The sequence below is a fragment of the Chiloscyllium plagiosum genome, chromosome 3, assembly GCF_004010195.1.
Source record: "Chiloscyllium plagiosum isolate BGI_BamShark_2017 chromosome 3, ASM401019v2, whole genome shotgun sequence".
In the NCBI taxonomy this organism is placed as follows: Eukaryota; Metazoa; Chordata; class Chondrichthyes; order Orectolobiformes; family Hemiscylliidae; genus Chiloscyllium; species Chiloscyllium plagiosum.
Window position 1 is genome coordinate 130290232 of NC_057712.1, and position 25818 is coordinate 130316049.

At 41.6% G+C, this 25818-nt stretch overlaps 2 protein-coding genes across 4 annotated transcripts in view; one reads left to right on the forward strand and one right to left on the reverse strand.

The window, feature by feature from the left end:
- aida (axin interactor, dorsalization associated) overlaps window positions 1–13866 on the forward strand; it is a 97795-nt gene extending 83929 nt beyond the window's left edge. For both annotated transcript variants that reach the window (XM_043687334.1, XM_043687335.1), the window contains 2 exons: window positions 2447–2564; window positions 12945–13866. In XM_043687334.1, coding sequence (XP_043543269.1) covers window positions 2447–2564; window positions 12945–13041 — 215 coding nt within the window. In that variant the 3' untranslated portion in view covers window positions 13042–13866. The remainder of the gene's footprint in view (window positions 1–2446; window positions 2565–12944) is intronic.
- mia3 (MIA SH3 domain ER export factor 3) overlaps window positions 13808–25818 on the reverse strand; it is a 104643-nt gene continuing 92632 nt past the window's right edge. Inside the window, exons 26-30 of one of the 2 annotated variants that reach the window (XM_043687326.1) lie at window positions 23379–23492; window positions 20785–20861; window positions 17047–17118; window positions 14871–15027; window positions 13808–14758 (exon numbers count right to left, since the gene is read on the reverse strand). In XM_043687326.1, coding sequence (XP_043543261.1) covers window positions 14514–14758; window positions 14871–15027; window positions 17047–17118; window positions 20785–20861; window positions 23379–23492 — 665 coding nt within the window. In that variant the 3' untranslated portion in view covers window positions 13808–14513. The remainder of the gene's footprint in view (window positions 14759–14870; window positions 15028–17046; window positions 17119–20784; window positions 20862–23378; window positions 23493–25818) is intronic. The other variant, XM_043687327.1, reaches the window with a different exon arrangement.

A 25818-nucleotide genomic window follows, 5' to 3' on the forward strand; every position in this document is an offset into this window, starting at 1 on the left:
CCTAATCCTACCAACTAAGGACTTTTCATGTCCCCTCCTTGCTGCTCTTAGCTCTCTCTTCAGATCCTTCCTGGCTACCTTGTAACTCTCAATCGCCCCAATTGAACCTTCACGCCTCATCTTTTACATAGGCGCCCTCTTCCATTTAACAAGGGATTCCAATTCCTTATTAAACCACGGCTCCCTCACACGACCCTTTCCTCCCTGCCTGACAAATACATACTTATCAAGGACACTCAATAGTTGCTCCTTGAACAAGCTCCACATATCAATTGCGCCCTTGCCTTGAAGCCTACTTTTCCAAGCCACGCATCCTAAGTCGTGCCTCACCGCCTCATAATTTCCCTGCCCCCAGCTATAACTCTTGCCCTGTGATGGAGAGGGATAAGTGCACACTTATCCCTCTCCATCACGAGAGTAAAAGTCACCGAATTGTGGTCACTGTCCCCAAAGTGCTCACCTACCTCCAATTCTAACACCTGGCCTGGTTCGTTACCCAGAACCAAATCCAGTATGGCCTCATCGATTATCTGAATGAAATAGTGACCGCCCATCTCGTTCGGATAATCGAAGTTCTCCAGTACGCTGTCTCTGGACTCATGTTATCTCATTTCTGAAGGCTTCTCGTTTTTCAACCATCCTTTTACTTGTGAACATCCGTCCCCAATCAGCTTTTGAAAGTTCTCGCCTAATACAGTCAAAATTAGCCTTCCTTCAATTTCGCACTTCAACTTTTAGATCTGGTCTATCCTTTTCCATCATTATTTTAAATCTAATAGAATTATGGTCACTGGCCCCAAAGTGCCCCCCCCCCACTGACCCCTCAGTCACCTGCCCTGCCTTATTTCCCAACTGTAGGTCACGTTTTGTCGTAGGTACATGTACATGCTGAATCAGAACATTTCCTTGTACACTCCTCTCCATCTAAACCCTTAACACTATGGCAGTCTCAGTCTATGTTTGGAAAGTTGAAATCCCCTACCATAACCACCCCATTATTCTTACAGATAGCTGAGATCTCCTTACAAATTTTGTTTCTCAATTTCCTGCTGGCTATTAGGAGGTCATAATACAATCCCAATAAGGTGATCATCCCTTTCACAATTCCACCCAAATAACTTCCCTGGATGTATTTCCGGGAATATCCTCCCAAAGTATAGCTATAATGCTATCCCTTACCAAAAGCAGCACCACCTCACCTTGCCTCCCTTTCTAACCTTCCTCTATAGCATTTGTATTCTGGATCATTAAGCTGCCAGTCCTATCCATCCCTGGGCTACATTTCTGTAATTGCTATGATATCTCAGTCCCATGTACCTAACCATGCCCTGAGCTCATCTGCGTTCCCTGTTAGGCCCCTTGCATTGAAATAAATGCAGTTTATTTAATCAGTCCTGCTTTGTTCCTGACTGTTTGTTTGACTCGCTTCTTTTCTCAACTGTACCAGTCTCAGATTGAAATCTTTCCTCAGTCTCTCCCTGGGTCCCATCCCCCCCCCCCCCCCCCCCCTTAATATACTGGCAGGGAGATTTGCGAGAGCTGCTCAGAAGGATTTGAAACCAAAAGAGAAAATGCTGGAAAATTTCAGCAAGTCTGGCAGCATTTGTAAGGAGAGAAAAGAGCTGACATTTCGAGTCCAACTGACCCTTTGTCAGAAGGATTTGAACTGGAAGGGGGGGGGGGGGGGGAGAAGGGGGAAGGCAGAAACTGCGCAGATTTTTCTGCTGTCAGTTAGCAGTGAGAGTTTCTTTCTCTCTCTCCCTTCTCGACCATGTGCTTGCTCTCTTTGTTTGTCTGTCTCCCTTTTAAAAGTGCTGTTGTTTTGACTTTTTTTTTCTCCAAAGTTCAAAAACAATTGCAACAGCATATAAAACAGTAATTCCTGTTCCTGGGATTCGAGGAAATCACCTCCAACACCTCAAAGGAGCAGACTGTTACAGTCAGAAATTTTTCCCATCCTCCATCTTGGATTACCCACAATCCTTTTTGAATTAGAAAAGGCTAATCAACAACATATTGGAATATGTGTCTCAGTCCTGCTAATGTAATCTGGAATGAGACAATAATTTTTGTAAGAGGTACTACATTTTACAAAAGAAAATGTATGTCTGCATGTGAGTAGACCAGGAATCTTGGAGCTCAAATTGCTGTTTACTTTATCTTCACATCAGACATGGTAAAAATGAGAATTTTGCAGCAGTTTGTTCTTCGGCTGGTTGGATTCAAATTCAGGGTTAAGAAACAAAGTCCAAATCGTGTCTGTGTGTTCTATCACTGCCTCACATTTTTAACTAGTCAATATTTTTAACACTGGAGCATTCAAGAGGTGTAATGTAATATTGAGCTTATACTTATTCCATTTAGTCATGCTGCTGTGATATTTATCAGATGTAGATCCGAAGACATTGTCCTCGGCTGAGACATATGCCTTGCTTTTCTTTTACAGGTGCTGCTATTTTCTTTGAATTCAAACATTATAAACCTAAAAAGAGATTTACGAGCACAAAATGTTTTGCTTTTATGGAAATGGATGAAATAAAAGCTGGACACATAGTTATAGAACTGTAAGTATTGAAACATTTTTAAAAACTTTATATTTCTCTCTGTTGTCTTTTTACAATTAAATATCGGAAGATATCCAGAGTAAGTTCATAACCTCCATTTTGTACCTTAAAATATCAGGACAGGTGAAAAAAGTAGTCATGATAAATGGGATACTTACCTTTATTAGCCAAAGTTAAAAATCAAAAACACCAGGTTATAGTTAATTGAAAAATACCTTGATTGTCGAATCTTTCATCTGTTCGAATACCATGATAGTTTCACTTCTTTCATGTGTAAATCACACAACCTTTTTTTTAAAACGTTGCATTCTCAGTTTAACTGTAACAATTGGTGTTAGCTAGACAACATTTTGAAGGTGTTAGTTCCCTGTGTTCTCTGTCTGTGCCATGATGTTTAGATTGATTCTAATCTAAACATCACCACTGAAGTGTTCCCCAACTGGGAGGGAACACTCCTGTCTGTTGACTGTTGTGCCGTGCCCGTTCATCCATTGCCATAGCCAACTGGGAGGGAACACTTCAGTAGTCCAGGACATTCGACCTCAGACCTCCAAGGCGGACTTCGGTACAGGCAGCAGCAAAAAGTGGCCGAGCAGAGGCTGATAACAACGTTCCATACCCATAGGGAGGGCCTCAACCGGGACCTTGGGTTCATGTCACACTACAGGCGACCACCATTGCACTATACGCACGCGCACACGCGCGCGCACACACACACACACACACACATGTGCACACACCCTTACAGACACACTCTCTCATGCATCCTCTCAGAGACTTAGACCACTCTACTCTACACTCTAACTAGACACACATATACACTCTCTCATACTCTCAACCTCCAACCCAGGCACAGACCCACATGTGCGCGCACACATCTTGTGGGGTGAATTTGTACTTGCAGAGTCACATTGTACTTTGCTCAAAAACTGCATGAATTCATGTAAAACTCCATTATCTCACTTTTTAGATTAGAATCAATCTAAACATCATGGCATAGATCGAAAACACAGGGGGCCAACACCTTCAACATGTTGTCTAGCTAACACCATTTGTTAGTTAAACTGAGAATGCAACATGTTTTTAAAAAAAAGGTTTTGTGATTTACACATGAAAGAAGTGAAACTATCATGGTATTCGAACAGATGAAAGACTCAACAATCAAGGTATTTTTCAATGTATAATTTCAGTTACATCACACTGTAAACTTTTGCTATAAATTCTGTGCCTTACAATTGCATCCTCCACTATCATCTGATGCAGGAGTGGCGCTCCAAAAGCTAGTGCTTCCAATTAAACCTGTTGGACTATAACCTGGTGTTGTGTGATTTTTAACTTTGTACACCCCAGTCCAACACCGACATCTCCAAATCATGTTTATTAGCCAAGACATTGAGTTTAAGGGAGTTTTTGTTTGAGTGATACAAAATCTAGAGTATTGTGTACAGTTCTGGAATCCACATTCTAGTCGGGATGTGATAGCATTGAAGAAGGTGCAGAGATTTACCAAGCTGGAGAGTTTTAGTTATGGAGAGAGACTGGGGTTGTTTTACTCCAAACAGAGAAGATTAAGAGGCGACATAATTGAGATGTATGAAATAATTGAAGGGTATAAACAGGACAGACAGGAAGAAACTTTTCCCCTTGATAGAGGGATCCAAGACGAGGGGTGTAAATGGAAGGCAAGGAGTAGAAGGTTAAAGAGATGTGATGAAAAGCTTTTCCACCCAGTGGGTGGTCGAGACAGAAATCCCCAATATTTAATGCGTATTTAGAAGTGCAGTTGTGATGCAAGGCTGTGGGCCAAACGATGAAAAATTGGTTGAGAATAGTTAGGTTGCTGCTTTTGACTGGCACAGATACAACAGACTGACTGGCCTTTCTCTGTGATGTTGCTCTCTATAACTGTATTATATTGGCCAGCCTCCCAACTTGAACTAGCCCTGAAAAATGAATGCAGCTGCTGCACATCCTTCATTTTAATTGCTTAATCATTGGTGGATTTCAGCTGTCCAGACCATGGTATTCCCTCCTGCAACCTGTTCATCCCTCTACCTCCCTTTTTGGAAACGATCTAAAAGCTACTTCCTCACTGATCTTTGATCATGCTTGTTCTCAACTGGCTCAGTGACAAATTTTGATCATGCTTTATTTACTATGTAATGGATGCAAATTGTTGGTTAACACCCTTATTTTTTACCTGTAAAGTTCAGTTCCATAGCAACTTCAATGTAGAATCTCACAATTCACATTTAGCATAGAGCATTTGGTACTTTGAGGGCAAGCTTTTTTGTCTGAAAAACTTGGATTAAACTTTGTATTCCAGTTTTTTTTAAATAGGAATTATAGAACTGTAGTAATGCCCACTTAACATGAGCCAGTCTAATTACAACACTGATGTCACGAGGGTACACTTGTGCATTTTTTAAAAAGAAATCCGAACTAAATGGCACAAGACCATTCATTCCACTCTGTGCCAGCACTTTCAAAGACCGTTCCAATTGGTGTCACTCCCTATAGTCCTATAAATTACTTCTTTTTGAGTATATATTCAATTTTGAAAGTTAGTACCAAATCTACTGCTACCTTAGTTGAAGTAGGTGCATTCCAGTTAGCAATCTGTGAAGTAAAATAAAATGCTTTTTTCACTCCAGAAATCTTTCTGGTTTACCAGTTATCTTAAACATGTCCTTTAGTAATTGACCTTCCTTAGGTACCTATTTCTTCCCACATCAAACACCTGTACCCTGTTTGGAGCCTCCCTTTCAAGTCCTTAACCATGTTGCTTTCCTAATCAATGCCCATCTTTGTATCCTTCCAATCAACTTTCATTTCAGGACTATGAACAGATCAGATCCTTGTTAAAATTACAAATCAGTCTTTGTGATAGATAAAAGCATTGCTTTTTCAACATATAGTCAGCTGTTGAAGGCTGAAGATATCCTCCTCCTCTATTGTCCAGGTAGATGGAACTATTATAGCCACAGAATTACCTATCCGCCCCAAAAGTATTCTGGTTCTCTTGTATTTTTCAGCCATATGCTACTTCCTCATTGGTACCTTCTGAAAATAGTGGTTCCACATTTGTGCCAATTTTAACACCAGTTCTCTCACGATCAGTACCATCTCCTTGGAGCACTGCACTATGTACAAAGAACAATACAGCCCAGGAGCAGGTCCTTCAGCCCTCCAAGCACATGCCAGCACATTTTGCCCTTCCATACTAAAACTTCCCATCCTATTCATGTATTTGTCCAGGTATTTCTTGAATGCTGATATTGGCTGATTCCACGACCACCTCTGGCAGCACGTTCCAGGCAGTCACCACCATTTTATGTGGAACATTTGTCTTACACATCTCAAACATTCACACCCAAACCTGTATCCCCTAGTAATTGTCCCCTCTACCCTGGAAAAAAGCCTCAGACTTTCCACTCTATTCATGCCATTCACAGCCTTCTGAAATTCTATTAGATTGCCCCTTGACTTTTTGCGTTGCAGGGAAAACACACCCAGTCTTTTTCACAGCTACAATCCCCCATACTAGGTAACATTCTAGTAAACCTCTTCTGTACCCTCTCCAAAACATCCGCATCCTGTAAGTGTGGTGATCAGAATTGTACACGACATTCCAAGTGTGGCCTAACTGAAGTTCTATAAAGCTGCAGCATAACTGATCTATCTTTGGAAGGGGCACTGAGTACAATGAAGGCAAGGTTGCCATAGGCCTTTTTTACTACCTTATCTACCTGCACTGCCACCTTCAGTGATCTGTGGACCTAGATCCCTCTGCATATCAAGACCGCTAAAGGTTGTGCCATTCATTGTATTATTTCTACCTGTTCTTGACCTTCCAAAATGTATCACCTCTCATTTGTCCTGATTAAACTCCATCGCCATTTTTCTGCTCATGCCTCTAACTGATCTATCCTGCTGTATCCTCTGACAATCCTCCTATCAGCAACTGCACCAATCTTTGTATTGTCTGCAAACTTACTGATTGGACCAGCTATATTTTCCTCTCAATTATTTGCATCGACCATGAGCAGCCGAGGCACCAGCACCGATCCCTGTGGAACACCACCAGACACAATCCTCCATTCTGAAAAGCATCCTTCCACCGCTACTGTGTCCTCGAAGCTAGCTCACCCTGATATCATGTAACTTTATCTTGTATACCAGTCTGAAATGAAGGACCTTGTCAAAGGCGATACTGAAGTCCATGTTGACAATATCAACTGCTCTAAATGTAGGTTTGCTCACTGAGCTGCAAGGTTCATTTCCAGACGTTTCATTTACCCTACTAGGTAATATCTTCAGTGGGCCTCAGGCGCAGCAATGCTAAAAATTCCTGCTTTCTAGAGTCAGAGATGTACAGCACGGAAACAGACCCTTCGGTCCAATCCGTCCACGCAAACCACATATCCCAACCCAATCTAGTCCCACCTGCCACCCGCCAAACCCTTCCTATTCATATACCAATCCAAATGCCTTTTAAATGTTGCTATTGTACTCGCCTCCAATTCCTCTGGCAGCTCATTCCATACACTTAACTCCCTCTGCATGAAAAAGTTGCCCCTTTTATATCTTTCTCCTCTCACCCTAAACCTATGCCCTCTACTCCTGTACTCCATACTCTGGCCAATAAAAGAAAGCATACCAAATGCCTTCTGGACTCCCCCACCCAAGGGAAAGGACCTTGTCTATTTTGTAAACCTCTATCAGGTCACCCCTCAGCCTCCGACGCTCCAGGGAGAATAGTCCCAGCTTGTTCAGTGTCTCCCTATAGCTCAAATCCTCCAACCCTGGCAACATCCTTGGAAATCTTTTCTGAACCCTTTCAAGTTTCACATCATCTTTCCAATAGGAAGACCAGAATTGCACGCAATATTCCAACAGTGGCCTAACCAATGTCTGGTACAGCCGCAACATGATGTCCCAACTCCTGTACTCGATACTCTGACCAATAAAGGAAAGCATACCAAACACCACCTTCACTATCCTATCTACCTGTGACTCTACTTTCAAGGAGCTATGAACCTGCACTCCAAGGTCTCTTTGTTCAGCAACACTCCCTGGGACCTTACCATTAAGTGTATAAGTCCTGCTAAGATTTGCTTTCCCAAATGCAGCACCTCACATTTATCTGAATTAAACTCTATCTGCCACTTCTCGGCCCATTGGCCCATCTGGTCAGGACCCTGTTGTAATCGGAGGTAACCTCCTTCGCTATCCACTACACCTCCAATTTTGGTGTCATCTGCAAACCTACTAACTGTACCTTTTATGCTCGCATCCAAATCATTTATGTAAATGACAAAAAGTAGAGGACCCAGCACCGATCCTTGTGGCACTCCACTGGTCACAGGCCTCCAGTCTGAAAAACAACCCTCCACCACCACCCTCTGTCTTCTACCTTTGAGCCAGTTCTGTATCCAAATGGCTAGTCCTTCTTGTATTCCATGAGATCCAAACTTGCTATCCAGTCTCCCATGGGGAACCTTGTCGAACACCTTACTGAAGTCCATATAGATCACATCCAACGCTCTGCCCTCATCAATCCTTTTTTGTTACTTCCTCAAAAAACTCAATCAAGTTTGTGAGACATGATTTCCCACGCACAAAGCCATGTTGACTATCTCAAATCAGTCCTTGCCTTTCCAAATACATGTACATCCTGTCCCTCAGGATTCCCTCCAACAACTTGCCCACCACAGATGTCAGGCTCACTGGTCTATAGTTCCCTGGCTTGTCCTTACCACCCTTAAACAGTGGCACCACGTTAGCCAACCTCCATTCCTCTGGCACCTCACCTGTGACTAGCGATGATACAAATATTTCAGCAAGAGGCCCAGCAATCACTTCTCTAGCTTTCCACAGAGTTCTAGGGTATACCTGATCAGGTCCTGGGGATTTCTCCACATTTATGCGTTTCAAGACATCCAGCACTTCCTCCTCTGTAATATGGACATTTTGCAAGGTGTCACCATCTATTTCGCTACTTTCTATATCTTCCATATCCGTTTAGTATCTCCCCCATTTTCTGTGGCTCCACACAAAGGCCACCTTGCTGATCTTTGAGGGGCCCTATTCTGTCCCTAATTATCCTTTTGTTTTTAATGTATTTGTAAAGACCCTTTGGATTCTCCTTAACTCTGTTTGCCAAAGCTATTTCATGTCCCCTTTTTGCCCTCCTGATTTCCTCCTTCAGTATACTCCTACTGCCTTTATACTCTTTTAAGGATTCACTCGATCTATCCTGTCTATTCCTTAAATATGTTTCCTTCTTTTTCTTAACCAACCCCTCAATTTCTTTAGTCAATACTCAGACCCTTGGCATCATAGCAGCCCACAAACGCACCAACTCACTAAAACAGCAGCTAATGAACTTGAAATACCCTATACAGACAACAAGCAAAACTCATGTCAATTACAAAATACCTTGCAAGGACTGTAACAAACATGCAGAAAACTAGCCACCAGGATACATGAACACCAACCAGCCACAAAGACATGACCCTCTCTCACTAGTATCCTCATATACAGATGAGAAAGGACACCACTTCGTCTGAGACAACACATCCATCCTAGGACAAACCAAACAAAGACAATTACGAGAATTCCTTGAAGCATGGCATTCCGACCGCAACTCTATCAACAAACACATCGGGTTAGACCCCATCTACCACCGAGAAAAGGAAGTGACTTCACAGGAAATGACATCACCAACCCAAACATATAAACAGAAAGCAGGAATTTTTAGCAATGCTTCGCCTGAGGTCCACTGAAGAGGTTACCTGGTTGGGTAATGAAACGTCTGGAAATTAACCTTGCAGCTCAACGAGCAAACCTACATCCAAAACTTCAACCTGAGCTACAAATCTTCTCAAAACTTACTAATATCAACTGCTTTTCTTTCAGTCATAATCACCTCCTCTAAAAACACAATCAAGTTAGTGAGGCATGACCTCCCCTTGCACAAAACTATGCTGCCTGTCATAAAACATTAGGAGCAGAAATAAAGCCATTCAGCATATTGGGTCTGCTCCACCATTCAATCATGGCTAATAAGTTTTTCAACCTCACTTCTGCTTTCTTCCTGTAACCTTTGTTAAAGGGATCGATCAGGAATCTGTCTTAAATATACTCACCGACCTTGCCTCCACAGCCTTCTGTGGCAATGAATTCCATAGATTCACTACTCTTCAGCCAGAGAGAGTCTTCCCTTTACTCTAAGGCTTTGGCCTGGTGCCTTGTCTCCCCGAAGGGAAACTTCATCCCAACATCCACTGCATCCAGGCTTTTCAGTATTTTCTAAGTTTCAATTAGATCTCCCCTCACCATTTTAAAACTCTATGCCTCTATCCTTCCTACCAAGGTACATGACCTCTCACTTTCCCACATTGCATTCCATTTGCCACTTTTTTGCCCATTCTCCTAACCCATCGAAACCCTTCTGCAGCCTCCCCACTTCCTTATACTGTCACTTCTCCTATCTTTGTATTGTTTGCAAACCCAATCAGTTTCTTTATCTAGCTCATTAATGTGTAAAGTTGTGATCCTAACACTGAACACTGCTTTCCACTGGCTGTGATCCTGAGAAGAACCCTTTTATCCCCACTACTTGCTTTCTGCCGACTGTCAATCTTCTATCCTTGCTCCTAACATTTAGGGCTCTTCTCTTACTCAGCAGTCTTCTGGAAATCCGAGTTGATAACCATCCATAGGCTCTCCTTTCTCTAACCTACTTGTTACCTCCTAATTCTAACAGATTTGTCAGGTCTGACCTCCCCGTAGTGACTTTGCCCTGTTTTACCATGTACTTCCAAGTATTCAGAACTTTGTCGTTCAGTCAACTCCAAAATCTTAACGACTGAGGTCAGGCAAACTTGCCTGCAATTTCCCATCACTTCCTTCTTAAATGAGGGAGTGACATTAGTAGTTTTCCAGTTCTCTATTACTAATAAGTCAATTTCCTTAATGTGTATAGATCTTATCCCTGAGAATCTTTTCCTGGAATGTCAGTTACCATTAAACAATAGAACATCATTGGCTATGCTCCAGCAATTTATTCTCTTGCCTCACTCAATATTCTGGACTAAATCATATCAGGACCCAGAGATTTACCTATCTTAATCCTTTTTAAGACACACAGCTCTTCCTTTTTAGTAGCAACATATGAAATTTGACACTTCATTGATCATCCTCCACTAATTCCTTTCTTTTTTAGATTAGATTACATTACAGTGTGGAAACAGGCCCTTCGGCCCAACAAGTCCACACCGATCCGCCGAAGCACAACCCACCCATACCCCTGACCTAACATTACAGGCAATTTATTATGGCCAATTCACCTGACTCTGCACATCTTTGGACTGTGGGAGGAAACCGGAGCACCCGGAGGAAACCCACGCAGACACGGGGAGAACGTGCAAACTCCACACAGTCAGTCGCCTGAGGCGGGAATTGAACCGGGTCTCTGGCACTGTGAGGCAGCAGTGCTAACCACTGTGCCACCGTGCCGCCTTTGGTGAATACTAACCCAAAGGATCTGTTTAGGATTTTGTCTCACTCATCGCATTGCATTTATGAAAAAAGAAAAAAGTCAGCCAGCTGAAGACTGAAGTTTGTGTCTTTGGTTCTGACTACAAACTTGTATCTGTTACCTTGAATTTTTCAGGATATCAGATTCTAACCACACATCTACAACATCAACGTCCCTACTTTCACTTTCTAACACAAAAGATAGAACAGGAAAAGGACCTTTTGGCCCACCATGTCTGTGCTGACACTGAGGCCATTCTAAACTTATCTACCTGCACAAGGTGCATGTCCCTCTATCCTCTGCCTGTTCATGTATCTATCTAAATGCTTCAAGCGTGGCTATCATCTCAGCTTCCACCAGCTCCCGTGCCAACACATTCCAGACACCTTACCACCCTCTGTTTAAAAAACTTGTCTTGTTTAAAACATCTCCTTTTAAATTTTCCCCCTTTTCACCTTAAATCCTTTTCCACCCTGGGAAAAAGATTGACTCTCCATTTTATATGCTCCTATAAGTCATCCCCTCAGTCTTTTGATGCTGTCGTGAAAACAATCCAAGTTTGTCCAGACGGTCCTTATATATAATAAAACTCCACACCAGGCATTGTTATGGTACACCATTTTTTAAACGCTCTCCAAAGCCGCCTGTTGCGTGGTGACCTGAACTGCACACATCACTTGACTTCAAACTACTAATTATTTACTGCTGAGATCCTCATATCCACTCTCAATTTAGCACTTCCAATGTTCTGTTGGCCAGCTTCCCAAAAAAAACCCTGGACGTAACAAGTATGCAATTCAGCTCCGTGTCTGTTTTACCATTTAGAGATCATGGCAGATCTGATAATCCCAAACTCCACTTTCCTTCCTTTTTTCCCATAGCCCTTGTATTCCTGGCCGATTATCCAAGGCTGAGATGGATATTATATCCTCAGCTGTCCTCTATGGAGAGATTATGCCCTATGGTCCTAGACACTCACAGGGGAAACAATGCTTCCACATCTACCCTGTCAGGTCCCTGAAGAATCTTGTTTCACCAAGTACACGCCCTATCTATTTGACTGCTCCTCATGAGACAATTGCTCCATACCTAGGATTAGCTGAGTAAAGCTATTTTGGACTGCCTCCAATGCCAGAATATCTTGCTTTAGATAAAAGGCCCAAAACTGTTCAGTATTCCACCTGTGGTGTGACTAGTGCCTTGTATAGTATTAGTGACCATCTTGCATCCTGACTAACTTAGTCATCTAACACCAGTTTCACCCACAACACTAAAAACATTTGATATGCGATGAAAGATGCAAAGGCATTTTACAGTACTTTATCAACAAAATGATGCCATAGGAGATGTTTGGTCAGATGATCAAATAGTTGCTAAAAGAGGCAAGTTTTACAGTGCTTTAAAGAAGCAAAGAGGTTAAGGCAAAGTATTTCCAAAATTAGGCTTAAGCAAAAGTTGCTCCACATTAAAATCCAAATTTTTTCCTCTACTCAATCTTACTGCTTCAGTTTTAATCAGTTTTTCAGTTCCTTTCACTGTTGCAGGCTCCCTGAGAGATCTCTGCTTTTCCAAATCTCTTGGAGAATGTGATTTTCTAATTTTCTTGCATTGGTGCCTGTTCTTTATGGTCTTGGCCCTAAATTCTGATTTTCTTCCCCACACTCTTTCCTCTAAGAGGTCGTTTAAAGCTTAGCTGCTTTGGTCAAGCTTTTGGTCATGTTTCTTCTGTGATTATTGATAATGTAACAATTTGCATTCTGTCTCTACCACTTTCCCCAGTCTGACATCACTACAGAGATATTAAAGATTTCTTACTATTTCTTATTTGTGTTTAGATACAAAAAGCCAACAGACTTCAAGAGAAAAAAGTTGCATTTGCTGACCAAGAAACCACTGTATCTTCACCTCCATCAAACATTGCACAAGGAGTGATTGTGCTGTAGTACATGAACAAATATTGTGGTAAATGTGTATGTATACAACAGAACTAGCACTGTGTAGCACATTTAGGAAACAGTACTTGCAATAAAAACACTGCATCATTGTTAACTGTTCCATGAAGACATCTAAAGTCCAAGCTGCTGCAATTCAGGAAAATATTTCAAGCTGATGTCATTTTTATATCATTTCTATAAACTAAATGGTAATTCTGCCAACATTCCAGGATTAATCAGTGTGCTGAAGTATGAAAAAATGCCTACACTACCTGTGGTAGCTAATACAGCATGTGTTAACTTATTTAAATTGTTAGAACTGCTGAAATCTTTTTGGCTACCTTTGCTATGCTGCTTTAAGGCAGCAGCTTTCTGTTAATGATTACACAAAGTGAGAAAGGGAACAATCAAGTCCACAAATGAAGTATCTTATTTTGACGTACAAGTGAATGATGAATGTTATGTAGTGGTACTTTCAGTAGACCCTTCTTGCTGTTTGGATCAAAAGTCACTCCAGTGCTTATGCTAGAAATGTATCTGAAGTACCAGTGGTGTGTTTGGTCAAACAATATTCTTATCATTGCACTACATCTGCATGTAGCAGTGTTCAGCATTGTCTCCCAACAATTTGTGAAATTTATCATGTATAGAAAGAGGGAAATAACTCCTTTGACTCATTGTGCTAACCTGTATATGCAGTAGCCCTTACCAACAGTGACTTACATGTAATAAAGAGAATGGGGCAAGAATAGTACTGAGGAATGTTCATTAACAACCCAGTAATTTTAATCTTTATTAATAAATTTTCTCAATAGTAAAATAAGTTACATCTGGCCTTAATTATATACCATATTCCTGTTTGCTTTTCCTTAATAGAAATCAGGGACTGGCTGAGACAAAGGGATGATTGTGAAATATGAATTACAAATGCATTGCCATGACTACATCAATCAGGCAGCTCTCTGATCAGTTGATATTTCCACAGGAAAAAAAATCCCCCCAACCATTTTAAAATAAAGGCCTCAAAACACTGGTCACAGATTAGCAGAAGATTTATACCACTACATGAGACACAGGCACCCTAATATTGCACAATTAATTCCTTTGATTGGCAGAGTGGCTACATTGCAACAAACAGAATTCATGAAGTTTAAGTCTGTAACCAGCAGTTCTTTTTTGACATTCTCCACAAAATTTGTATTTTCCAAAACTGGAACTCCCAAGAGTTACCAAGCTGAAGAATTATACATCACTGACTACATTTGACCCGGTCACCCAAGGATGACAACCACTAATGTGGAAAGATGGCATTCTTCAGAAATTATCTTTTAAACATGTCCTAATCAGATCATTGCTAGTGACATTATTCCTTACAATGGCAATGGAATACTTTTGACATATTACAGAGTACAACTGCCTGCGATGAGCGATCAGTCAAGTTGAAAGCCTGGCCTCAATGCTTATATAAAATCATGAGCGGTTGTCTGGTTCAGGTGGATATTCTCTGCTGCCAGGGGGCGGTGTTGGACCAGGAGGAAGGCTCCTTGGTCCATGGGGATATTCCCTGGCACCAGGTGGGAAGTCTCTCAGAGCATGAGGTGGTGGTGGTGGCGGCAGCAAAGGCCCAGGAAGAAAAGGTCTGTGACCTGGTGGAGGAAATGGGCCTGGAGGGAGGAACGGGCCTGGAGGGTAGTCTCTGAGAGCAGGAACACGCACTGCAAAACAAGAAAAAGCAGGAGTCAGATAGGCAAAAGGTAACAAAAGGGAAGTTAAAAAGATCCTCAATTTAAACCACAACAGGTGGTGTTTCAAATACATTACTCCTACCTAAATGGGTTGGCGCGAGTGGGACTGGTCCATATGGGCCTCTGGATGATGGTGGTAGTCCAGGTCGAGGTCCAAGGACAGGTATTCGACCCATTGGTGAATTCATAATAGGTGTTCCAGGAAAAGATGGTGTTGCCTGAACAGCAGTAGCATTTGCCTGTCGTTTTGGGTGGTGGGAGAGGAGAGAGAAGAAAAGATTACTAATTCCTTCAACCACAGGCTCTTATCACTATCATGTGCTCTGGAAGCTGCATGGTCATGTAGCTTGTGGAAAACGTGCACACAACATTGAAATCTATATATTAATTAACTTTAGAGAGCACAAGGACATCCAAGCAAATGACCTGCACAAGATTTTAATCGAGTCATAGCCAAGAAGCAGCTACATAGAAGCTTTCAGAGGCCACCCAACACAATCCATATGACAGGAGTTGTGAACAATAAGCCTGGAGGATTCTGAGTACTCCAAGATGGAGGACGGGAAAAATTTCTGGCTTTAACAAGCTGTTCCTTTGAAGTGATTTCCTCGAATTCCAGGAGCAGGAATTACTTTTATATACTGTTGCAATTGTTTTGGAACTTTAGAGAGAAAAAAGTCAAAACAGCAGCACTTTTAAAAGGGAGACAGAGAAAGAAACCCACACTGCTAACTGACAGCAATGAATCTGTGCAGTTACTGCCTTTGCTGTTGAACTCATGTATCACTGGACATCAGAGTGTGTTTAGGAAAACTTAAATAGTGAAATTCGCAACTGATCTTGAAGGAACCTGTTTGGGAGAGGTCACAACACAGAAACAGATATGGAAATAGTTTTAAGTATAGCCTGGCTGTAAATCTTCATTAATGAGTAGAGTGGGTTCCTTCTTGACCATATGTTTTTATTGGGATCCTGATTAAATTTTAAAAATATAATCCATAAGTATTAAGTTAGCCTGGAGCAGTAAGACGGTGCTATTTTCTGGGACTGCAGAATGGAAGAAGCAAAAATGGCCCTTAGTAGAGTGATATGCTCCTCTTGTCAGATGTGGGAATTTTAGGAGATTTTAGTGTTTCTGAGGATTACATCTGCAATAAATGCCATTGGTTGCAAATCCTATCAGATCGAATGGATTGGTTGGAGAGACACAGTTAGAGAGGCAATGAGGAATTTACAAGAGCAAGGGGGTGTGATGAATGGCAGTTATAGGAAGGGAGAAAAACTGAAGATTAGTCACATAGATGGCTTTGTGCGTGGGAAATCATGTCTCACAAACTTGATTGAGATTTTTGAAGTAGTAACAAACAGGATTGATGAGAGCAGAGCGCTGGATGTGACTTATATGGACTTCAATAAGGCACTCAACAAGGGTCCCCACTGGAGACTGGTTAGCAAGATTAGATCTCATGGAATACAGGGGGAACTAGGCATTTGAACTGGCTCGAAGGTAGAAGACAGAAGGTGGTGGTGGAGAGTTGTTTCTCAGACTGGAGGCCTGTGACCAGTGGAATGCCACAAGGATCGGTGCTGGGTCCATTACTTTTCATCATTTATGTAAATGATTTGAATGTGAGCATAAGAGGTATAGTTAGTAAGTTTGCAGATGACACCAGAATTGGAGGTGTTGTGGACAGTGAAGAAGGTTACCTCTGATTACAAAGAGGTTTATAAAATCATGAGGGGCATGGTCTTTTCTCTGGGATGGGGGAGACCAGAACTAGAGAGCGTAGGTTTAGGGTGAGGGGGGAAAGATATCAAAGAGACCTAAGGGGCAACGTTTTCATGCAGAGGGTGTGTGTGGGGGGAATGGGCTGCCAGAGGAACTGGTGGAGGCTAGTTCAGTTGCAACATTTTAAAGGCATTTGGATGGGTATATGAATAGGAAGGGTTTGGAGAGATATGGGCCGGGTGCTGGCAGGTGGGACTAGATTGGGTTGGGATATCTGGTTAGCATTGATGAATTGGACCGAAGGATCTGTTTCCATGCTGTACATCTATGACTCTGAATAGCACATTTACAAAAATTAAATTTAATAATTTTTATGCCAAACTTTAAAACTGGCTAAAACAAAGAAGTAATTACTCCAAATGCATGTTGATCAAGGCTCACGCCAAAGAAACACAAGTTCCTCATTAGTTTGCTTCATAAAGTGCACATATCTATGTTAACAATTCAGTACTCTGCTGCTGATACTCACTGTCTTTGATTGCTCAGAGGAGGATGGTTTAGACAAAGGTACTGGATCTTCAGGTTTAGCAACAGTAACTTGCTTTAGAGAATGAAGAAATTAATAGGAAAAGAAAATGGTAAAACAGCAAAGCACTTAAGAATGGATCTCTCCAAGACAGAATTATAGAATCCCTGCAGTGTGGATGCAGGCTCACCTTTATAGTCTATCCCTGTAACCCTGCATTTCCCATCGCTAATCTAGCTAATCTGCACATCTTTGGACTGAGAAAGGAAACCCATGCAGACACGCAGAGAACATGCAAACTCCACACAGAATTGCCCGAGCATGGAATCGATCCAGATCCCTGGCCCTGAGAGGCAGCAGTGCTAACCCGTATGCCATATACCGAACTGCCATTTTACTGATAGTAAAAGTTTCTTTCAATACATAAGAAACAAATGAGAGGCAAAAGCAGACACTGAGCTGCTCCAAATTGATGCAGGGGGAAGGCTAGTGCTGGGAGTTAAGGAAATGGCTGAAGAAGTTGATAAATACTTTGTGTCAGTCTTCACAGTGGAAAACAGGAGTAATATCCCAACAATTAAGGAGTGTCAGAGGGCAAAGTTGAGTAAGGTAGCTACTACAAAAGTGAAATTGCTAGATAAGCCAAAAGGTCTAAAAATTAATAAATCTTCTGGCCCCAATGGGCTACATCCTAGAGTTCTGAGGAAGGTGGCTGAGGAAATAGAGGCATTGGTTGTGATCTTGCAAACGTCACTGGAGTCAGGGAAAGTCCCAGTTGTTTGGAAAAATCGCTGTATTAACCCCCTTGGTTCAAGAAAAGATCAAGACATAAAGATGGAAAATTTTAGGCCGATTACCTTAACCTCAGTTGTTGGTAAAGCTCTAGAATCCATCATTAAGGATGAGATTTCTAAATTCTTGGAAGTGCAGGGTTGGACTTTTTCATGTCAGCATGGATTTAGTAAGAGGAGGTCGTGCCTGACAAACCTGTTAGAATTCTTTGAAGCGGTAACAAGTAGGTTAGACCAGGGAAACCCAGTGGATGTTATCTACCTAGACTTCCAAAAGGCCTCTGATAAGGTGCCTCACGGGAGGCTGCTGAGTAGGGTGAGGGCCCATGGTATTCGAGGTGAATTACTGGCATGGATTGAGGATTGGCTGTCTGACAGAAGGCAGAGAGTTGGGATAAAAGGTTCTTTTTCGGAATGGCAACCGGTGACAAGCGGTGTCCCACAGGGTTCAGTGTTCACTTTACATATTAATGATCTGGATGAAGGGACTTGGGGGCATTCTGGCGAAGTTGGCCGATGATCCAAAATTAGGTGGACAGGCAGGTGGTACTGAGGAGGTGGGGATGCTGCAGAAAGATTTAGGAAAGTGATTCAGGAAATGGCTGATGAAATTCAATGTAAGCAAATGTGAGGTCATGCACTTTGGAAAAAAGAATACAGGCATGGACTATTTTCTAAACGGTGAGAAAATTCATAAAGCCAAACTACAAAGGGATCTGGGAGTGCTTGTCCAGAATTCTCTAAAGGTTAACTTGCAGGTTGAGTCTGTGATTATGAAAGCAAATGTAATGTTGTCATTTACCTCAAGAGGGTTGGAATGTAAAAGCAGTGATGTGCTACTGAGACTTTATAAAGCTCTAGTTAGGCCCCATTTAGAATACTGTGTCCAATTTTGGGCCCCACACCTCAGGAAGGACATACTGGCACTGCAGCATGTCCAATGGAGATTCACACGTATGATCCTTGGAATGGTAGGCCTAACATAGATGAATGGCTGAGGATCCTGGGATTGCATTCATTAGAGTTCAGAAGGTTGGGGGGAGATCTAATCGAAGCTTAGAAGATAGTGCATGGCTTAGAAAGGGTGGATGCTGGGAAGTTGTTTCCATTAGGTGGGGAAACAAGAACATTAGACTTAAACTGGGGGGTACAGCCTTAGAATTAAAGGGGGTCAATTTAGAACGGAAATGAGGAGACACATTTTCAGCCAGAGAGTGGTGGACCTGTGGAATTCATTGCCACAGAGCACAGTGGAGGCCGGAATATTAAATGTCTTCAAGGCAGAGATTGACAAATTCTTGATCTTGCAAGGAATTAAGGGCTACAGGGAGAGCGTGGGTAAGTGGAGTTGAAATGCCCATCAGTCATTAAATGGCGGAGTGGGTTTGATGGGCCGAATGGCCTTACTTGCACTCTTATGTCTTATGGTCTTATGAACTGCACTGACATCACAGCCAAGGCCAGCTCTGTTTTCAGTAGATGCTGTCCAAATGGAGTTGTAAAATAGTAAGCGGGATATTTCTGCTCCCAAGGGTGTTGATTCTAAATACAGAGTTCCCACCATTAACCATGATGAAATCAGCAAACTGAGCAAAGTCAGTATGAATCTGTAAATTCTCGCATTTCTAGCCCTGAGCCAGCTGCAGATATGGGTGCATCTGAGACAAGAACACTAAAAATTCAGAAGTTTCTTTTTTCTCTAACTACTTTGCCAAAACAAAGTAGGACAGCCACAGATCGAGATATAAAGTCAGATAACCAAAATGTGATTAAAGAGCAAAGCTTTAAGGAATGTCTTAAAGAAGCAAAGTGAGATGAAGAGGTGCAGGGAATGAATTTCAGAGCTTCGGACCAAAGCAATTAAGCATATGCCTACCAATGGTGCAGCAATTAAATGTTTAAGAGCCTAAATTAAAGGAATGTGTGTATCACAGAGTGTAAGGCTGCAGAAGTTCACAGAGATAGGAAGGGTTATGGCCATAAAGGGATTTAGAAATATTTTGTCTGCCATTTTTTAAATTCATTCATGGAATGTGAACATCACTGGCTGAGCCAGCATTTATTACCCACAGACAGGATAACAATCTGCCTTCCTGAAGTGCTGCAAATCATTTGGTGTGAATAAACCTATTATGTCATTAAGGGAAGGAGCTCCAGGATTTTGACACAGTGGCACTGAAGGAATGGTAATAAATTTCCAAGTCAGGCTTGGAGAGAATCCGCAGGTGGTGATTTTCCCATGTATCTGTTCCCCTCTCCTACTGGATAAAAGTGGTAATGGGTTTGGAAGCTGCTATTTAAAAGGAACCAGTGAATTCCTGCAGTACACTGTATACATTGAACACTGGTGGAAGTCAATGTGGTGCCAATCAAGCAGGTGGCTTTGTTCTAAATGGTGTCAAGCTTCTTGAGTATTGCTGGAGCTGCACTCATCCAAACAAATGGGGTGCATTCTATCACACTCCTGACTTGGACCTTGAAGATGGTGGATAGGCATTTTTGGTGGGTGGGGTGGTTAAGAGTTGAGATACTTCTTAAGGATTCCCGGCCTCTAGTCACAGTATTTATATGGCTAGTCTAATTCAGTGATGGCAATACTTTGAAAGTCAAAAGGTGAAAGTGATAGAGAAGAAACCATTACAAGTAATTCGCTGGCTACAGTTAGATTGCACTTTGAACATATTAGGAGAGAGAGGGGGACAGGCTTTCGATATGACCATTCTTGCAGTAAAGCAGCCAGATATTTTCTTCACATTCTGCACTAATCCTGTATAGACAGTAGTTCTGACAGATCAGCAGGATCTAATTTTAAGTGCTCCAGCCATGTCTAGCAGTGGATGGCTAAAACAATTGCACACCATATCATTACAAGCCTACATCAATCTGAGCAGAAAGAAAGGACATGATCTTAATATTTATACTCAAGAAAGTCATTTGATGAAAATCTTACCATTGGAGACTCTGTCAAATTTGGTGAAGATGTCCTTGGCCCACTTGCCAGTTGTACAGGCCCTCCTCGCCCCAATTCTACAGAAGGAAATGAAATGTATTGATTATTATAAAATATCTCAGGTTAAAGGTAGGTTCAGTCCAGGTGTTCAAAATCTGATTGAATTTATTTCCACTGACAGCTCATTAAGGAGATTTAAAATTAATTGGTAAAATATCTAGAGGGGAGATTGGAAGGATTTGCTTCACACTAAGTTCAATAGTTTTCAGGGAAAACAAAATTGGATAGACTTATTGAAATACATGGAGAAATTTGCAGGACTACAGGGAAACAGCAGGAAACAGTTCTTATAGTGATACAGCCTTTGTGTTCATATATTTTCACTCAATTTCTAAGAAAAAGACTGCCAAGCAGTTAGACTCAAATTTCTGGACAAATTCAAAGGAAATTATATTTCTCAGTCATTGTTGAGTGTTTTCCCTGAAATAACATTAAATTAAATATACTACAATAAAGGAATCAGCTAAATGCCTTTCATTCACACAGTACTGCTCATCATATCATCACATAACTGTTATACTACAGGAGGCTGCCATCTGTCCTCTGTGTCTACACCAGTTTTTCAAATGAGCACCACAACCTTTGTGCCATTCTCCTATCTTTTCTCCAAATCCTTGCATATTATTTTGATTTAGTTAATCACAAAACATCCTCTTCAATGCATCAATTGGACCTGCTTCTGTTACATTTCAATGCAGTACATCATTGAGAGAAAGTTTTTTCTCATCACATTCAATGCGTGTGCAAATCACTTTAAATCTGTGCCCTCTCCTTCCTGATCCTTTTACAAGGAGAAAGAGTTTCTCCCAAACCAACATGATTTTGGAAGTTATCATTGCTCCTCAGCCTCCTCCTCTCCAAGGAGAACAATCTGTCCTCAAAACTAAAATTTCTCAACACTGGAATCACTCTTGCAAATGTCAACTGCACACTCTATTGCATTCACATCCAATGCTGTAGCATTCAGAACTGTGCACAATACTCCAGGTGAAGCCTAACAAGTTTATACAAGTTCAACATCATCTCCTTCCTCTTATGCTGTGCCATATCAATAAATCCCAGGATAGGGTATATTTTTATTAACTCCTCCACCAGGATGCTATTTTCAATGGGTAAGGTAAATATACAAGGTCTTTTCCCTGGCTGGCAAAGTCCAGAACTTGAGGGCATAGGTTTGGGGTGGGGGGGGGGCGGGGGGGGAGAGAGAGAGAAACAGAATTTAAATGGACCTAAGGGGCAACTTTTTCATGCAGAGGGTGGTGCATGTACGAGTAATGAGCTGCCAGAGGAAGTGGTGGAAGCTGGTACAATTACAGCATTTAAAAGGCAGTTTGATGGGTATATGAATAGAAAAGAGTTTAGATGGATATGGGCCAAGTGCTAGCAAATGGGACTAGATTAATTTGGGATATCTGATCAGCAAGGGAGAGTTGGACTGAAGGGTCTGTTTCCGTGCTGTACATCTCTATGACTCTACTTCAGCTGCCCAGCATTTTCATTTTGCTATGTATGAAGGAGTCAGTGACATCTCTTTCTATAACTGTGCACACAATCACTAGCTGAAGTAGCTTGGATAAGAATAGGTTTTTTTTCTCCTTGCCTCTTTTCATATATTAAAAGCAAAATTCAGCTTATACATAGCGTATAGGCACTGATTCACAGATCCTCAGCAAAATAAAATCATAGAGGGTGCAACCAGTAGGCATTTCCACTATGGGGTATCATGATAATTTCTTCCTCACCTAACAAATACAAGTTTCACTTTCCATTTCCAGTTTCAATTTTAAAAATTCATTCATGGATGTGGGTGTCACTGGCTTGGTCAGCATTTATTGCCCGCTCTATATTTCCTTGACATGGTGGCGGTGCTGAGCTGCCTTCTTAAATTGCTGCATGCCATGTGACTTAGAGACATTCACACTGCTGTAAGGAAGGGAGTTCCTGAATTTTGACTCAGCAACACTGAAACAATAACAATATAGTTCCAAGTCAAGACATCATGGCCTGGAAGACAACTTGCTGGTGTTGTTACAATGTACCCGGTTTAGTCGGTGCTGTCTAAACAACTGTAAGCTGACCATGGTGTAGACAGTACAACACCATTGCCATAAATAATACAATATGGATAATGTTCCTATCATAGTGAGAGAATAGAGGTCAATTCTATCAAATTTAAACTCATGTCAGTTGTGACCACCAATTCAGTATAGGCAAAGGACTAAACCTGGGATTATACACCTTAGCAACACAAACAGTGAAGAATAGTACACCAAGTTGCATTTTGGAGTAAAAATGGAAGTGCTTGAGGGGTCACTCTGCCTGTGCAAATGAACCAATGGGGAAACAGTCATGACCACACACAACTACTATGACATCCAGTCAGACCTTTCCATGGATCTAGATCCTCAAGATCATGAGATATTGCACTTAAATAAAATGAGTTTTTTGGAAATCATGAATATATACATTAATTAATGGAACCAATGTCAACCTATATTTCAGTTTCAAACAAGTTAACAAAGGTTAGATCTCACCTGCTCTGTTAGAAGGTGGAAGCCCACGGATTTCACCTGAACCAGAAATCCGTCCAGACATTACACCTGATTCCGAAGGTGGTCGCCGTGGTCCAGAATAGCCATCCACTGGACCTGGAAGTATCGGATTGAAAAGGGATCACATACACATGAGCATAAATATGAGAAGCTGAGGCAGGCCATTTAGCCCTTCAAATCTGCTCTGTCATTCAATAAGACCTTGGCTGATCAGTTATTGTCGAAGAGTAAATTCCACATTCCCATCTCTCTCCAAGAACCTTCAATTCTCTTGCCTAACATGAATCCATCTACCTCCATCTTGAAATTATGCAATGATAATGCCCCCACCACCTTCTCAGAGTTTCAAAGCTGCACAACCCTTAGAAAAAAAAATCTCATCCTTTTCTTCAGCATTGCCTGGTTATATCCACCTTGTCAAGACATAGAGATGTACAACATGGAAACTGACCCTTCGGTCCAAGTCGTCCATGCCGACCAGATATCCTAACCTGACTTGGTCCCATTTGCCATCACTTGGCCCATTTCCTCTAAACCCTTCCTATTCATATACACACCTAGATGCCTTTTAAATGTTGCAACTGTACCAGCCTCCATCACTGCCTCTGGCAGCTCATTCCATACACGCTCCACCCTGTGTGAAAAATTTGCCCTTAGGTCCCTTTTATATCTTTCCCCTCACGCTCTAAACCATGCCATGATACCCCCTAGTTTTGGACTCCCCCACCCCAGGGAAAAGACCTTGTCTATTTATCCTATCCATGCCCCTCATGATTTATAAACAGGATCCTTTCAATGTCAATCAAGCCATCCCTCATTCTCCCAAACTCTAGTGGAAACAAGCCCAACCTATCCAGTTCAACTAACCCATCCGAAGACAATACACTCATTTCAGGTAACAATCTAGTGAAACTCCTCTGAAATGTCTCCAATGCATCTTTATCCTGTGATGATACAATGGCTTTAGGAGATGTATTTTGTCCTTTTTTTTTTAATGAGGTGAGATTGAGATCAAGGCACCAAGCGGTCTGCTCCATGCCAATAAAGTAAACAGCTAGTGAGGCCTTGGGGTCTTTTTTTTTGTTGTTGGAAAAAATAGAAGCAGCATGAATGGGTGAGGTCAGACTTACACAGAACCAAGATTTTAGTTTAGCTTTCAGAACTTGTTGGGGTTTTTGAAGTTGGCTATAGAAGCTCCTTCTTGCAGACTTTTCTCTCTTCCATCTAAAAGGTTGGGTTCTATTTCTGCTGCCAGAATCGCATGAGAGACAATTCGTTTCAGTGACTTTACCTTTGTCAAAGGTGTGCTAATCGGATGTTACTATATTGGAACAGTTGCTGCTTATTAGTTAAATAATCTATTATTCTGTTAAGGTCTTCCAATAGAAGTGAGTCGCGTTATTCCGATAGAGTTGAGTTATTCCAATTCTTCTTCTTTTGTTTGTGTTTTAAGTATACAGTAAGAATCAGGTATGCTTTGCTTAAAACCAAGTAGTGTAACTAATCAAATTACACCTGGAACACAGCACTTTACACTTGCCTTTAAATAAGATTAAAAAGTTAGGGTCCAAGCTATCTCCTTGAAATACTTGAGAGGGGGGGGGGGGGGGGAGGTTTGATCTGGTCCAAAACAACCCTTCCTCAAATAAGGAAACCAAAATACACAGCGCTTATGATGTGATCTCACCAATGCCCTGAATGAGTGAAGCATAAAATCCTAACTTCTACATTCAATTCCTGTCATAATAAAGAGTTCCATGCTTCTAGCTTTTTGAATTATTTGCTAGTCCTGCATACTCAGTTTGAGACTCAAACACCAGAACACCCAGAATCCTCTGCACTTCAGAATTCTGCAGATATTTTCTGTTTAAATAACAAGAATAAAAAAGCAAAGTGAACAATTTCACATTTTCCCACATTATACTCCATCTGCCAGATTTTTGTACACCCACTTAACCCATCTATATTGATCTGCATCCTAGTGTCATTTTAGCAACATACCCACGCAGACATGGGGAGAATGTGCAAACTCCACACTGTCACTCGAACCTGGAATTGAACCCAGATACGTGGCACTGAGGAGTAGCAGTGCTAACAACTAAGTCACCATGTTGCCCCAAAAGTGAAGAGTGTCTAAGTAGAAATTGAGGTGTTGTTTGTGGTTGCATTGTGCTTTGTTGTAACATTGCAGCAGACACAGGACAGAAATATTTGCAGGAGAGCATTATTGAAATGGCAAGCAATTGGAAGGTCAAGGTCATTCCAATTGTAGAGCAGAGGTGCTCCCACAAGTGTCTCTCAAAAGGAACATGTTTAAGTTTGCTTCATAGCTTCCTTTCCCATCTAGCTTTGTAACCAGCATGAATGTTGATGGCAAATAGCTAAGACCCAAGTACAGATTCTACTCATGTTCTACTTGTTC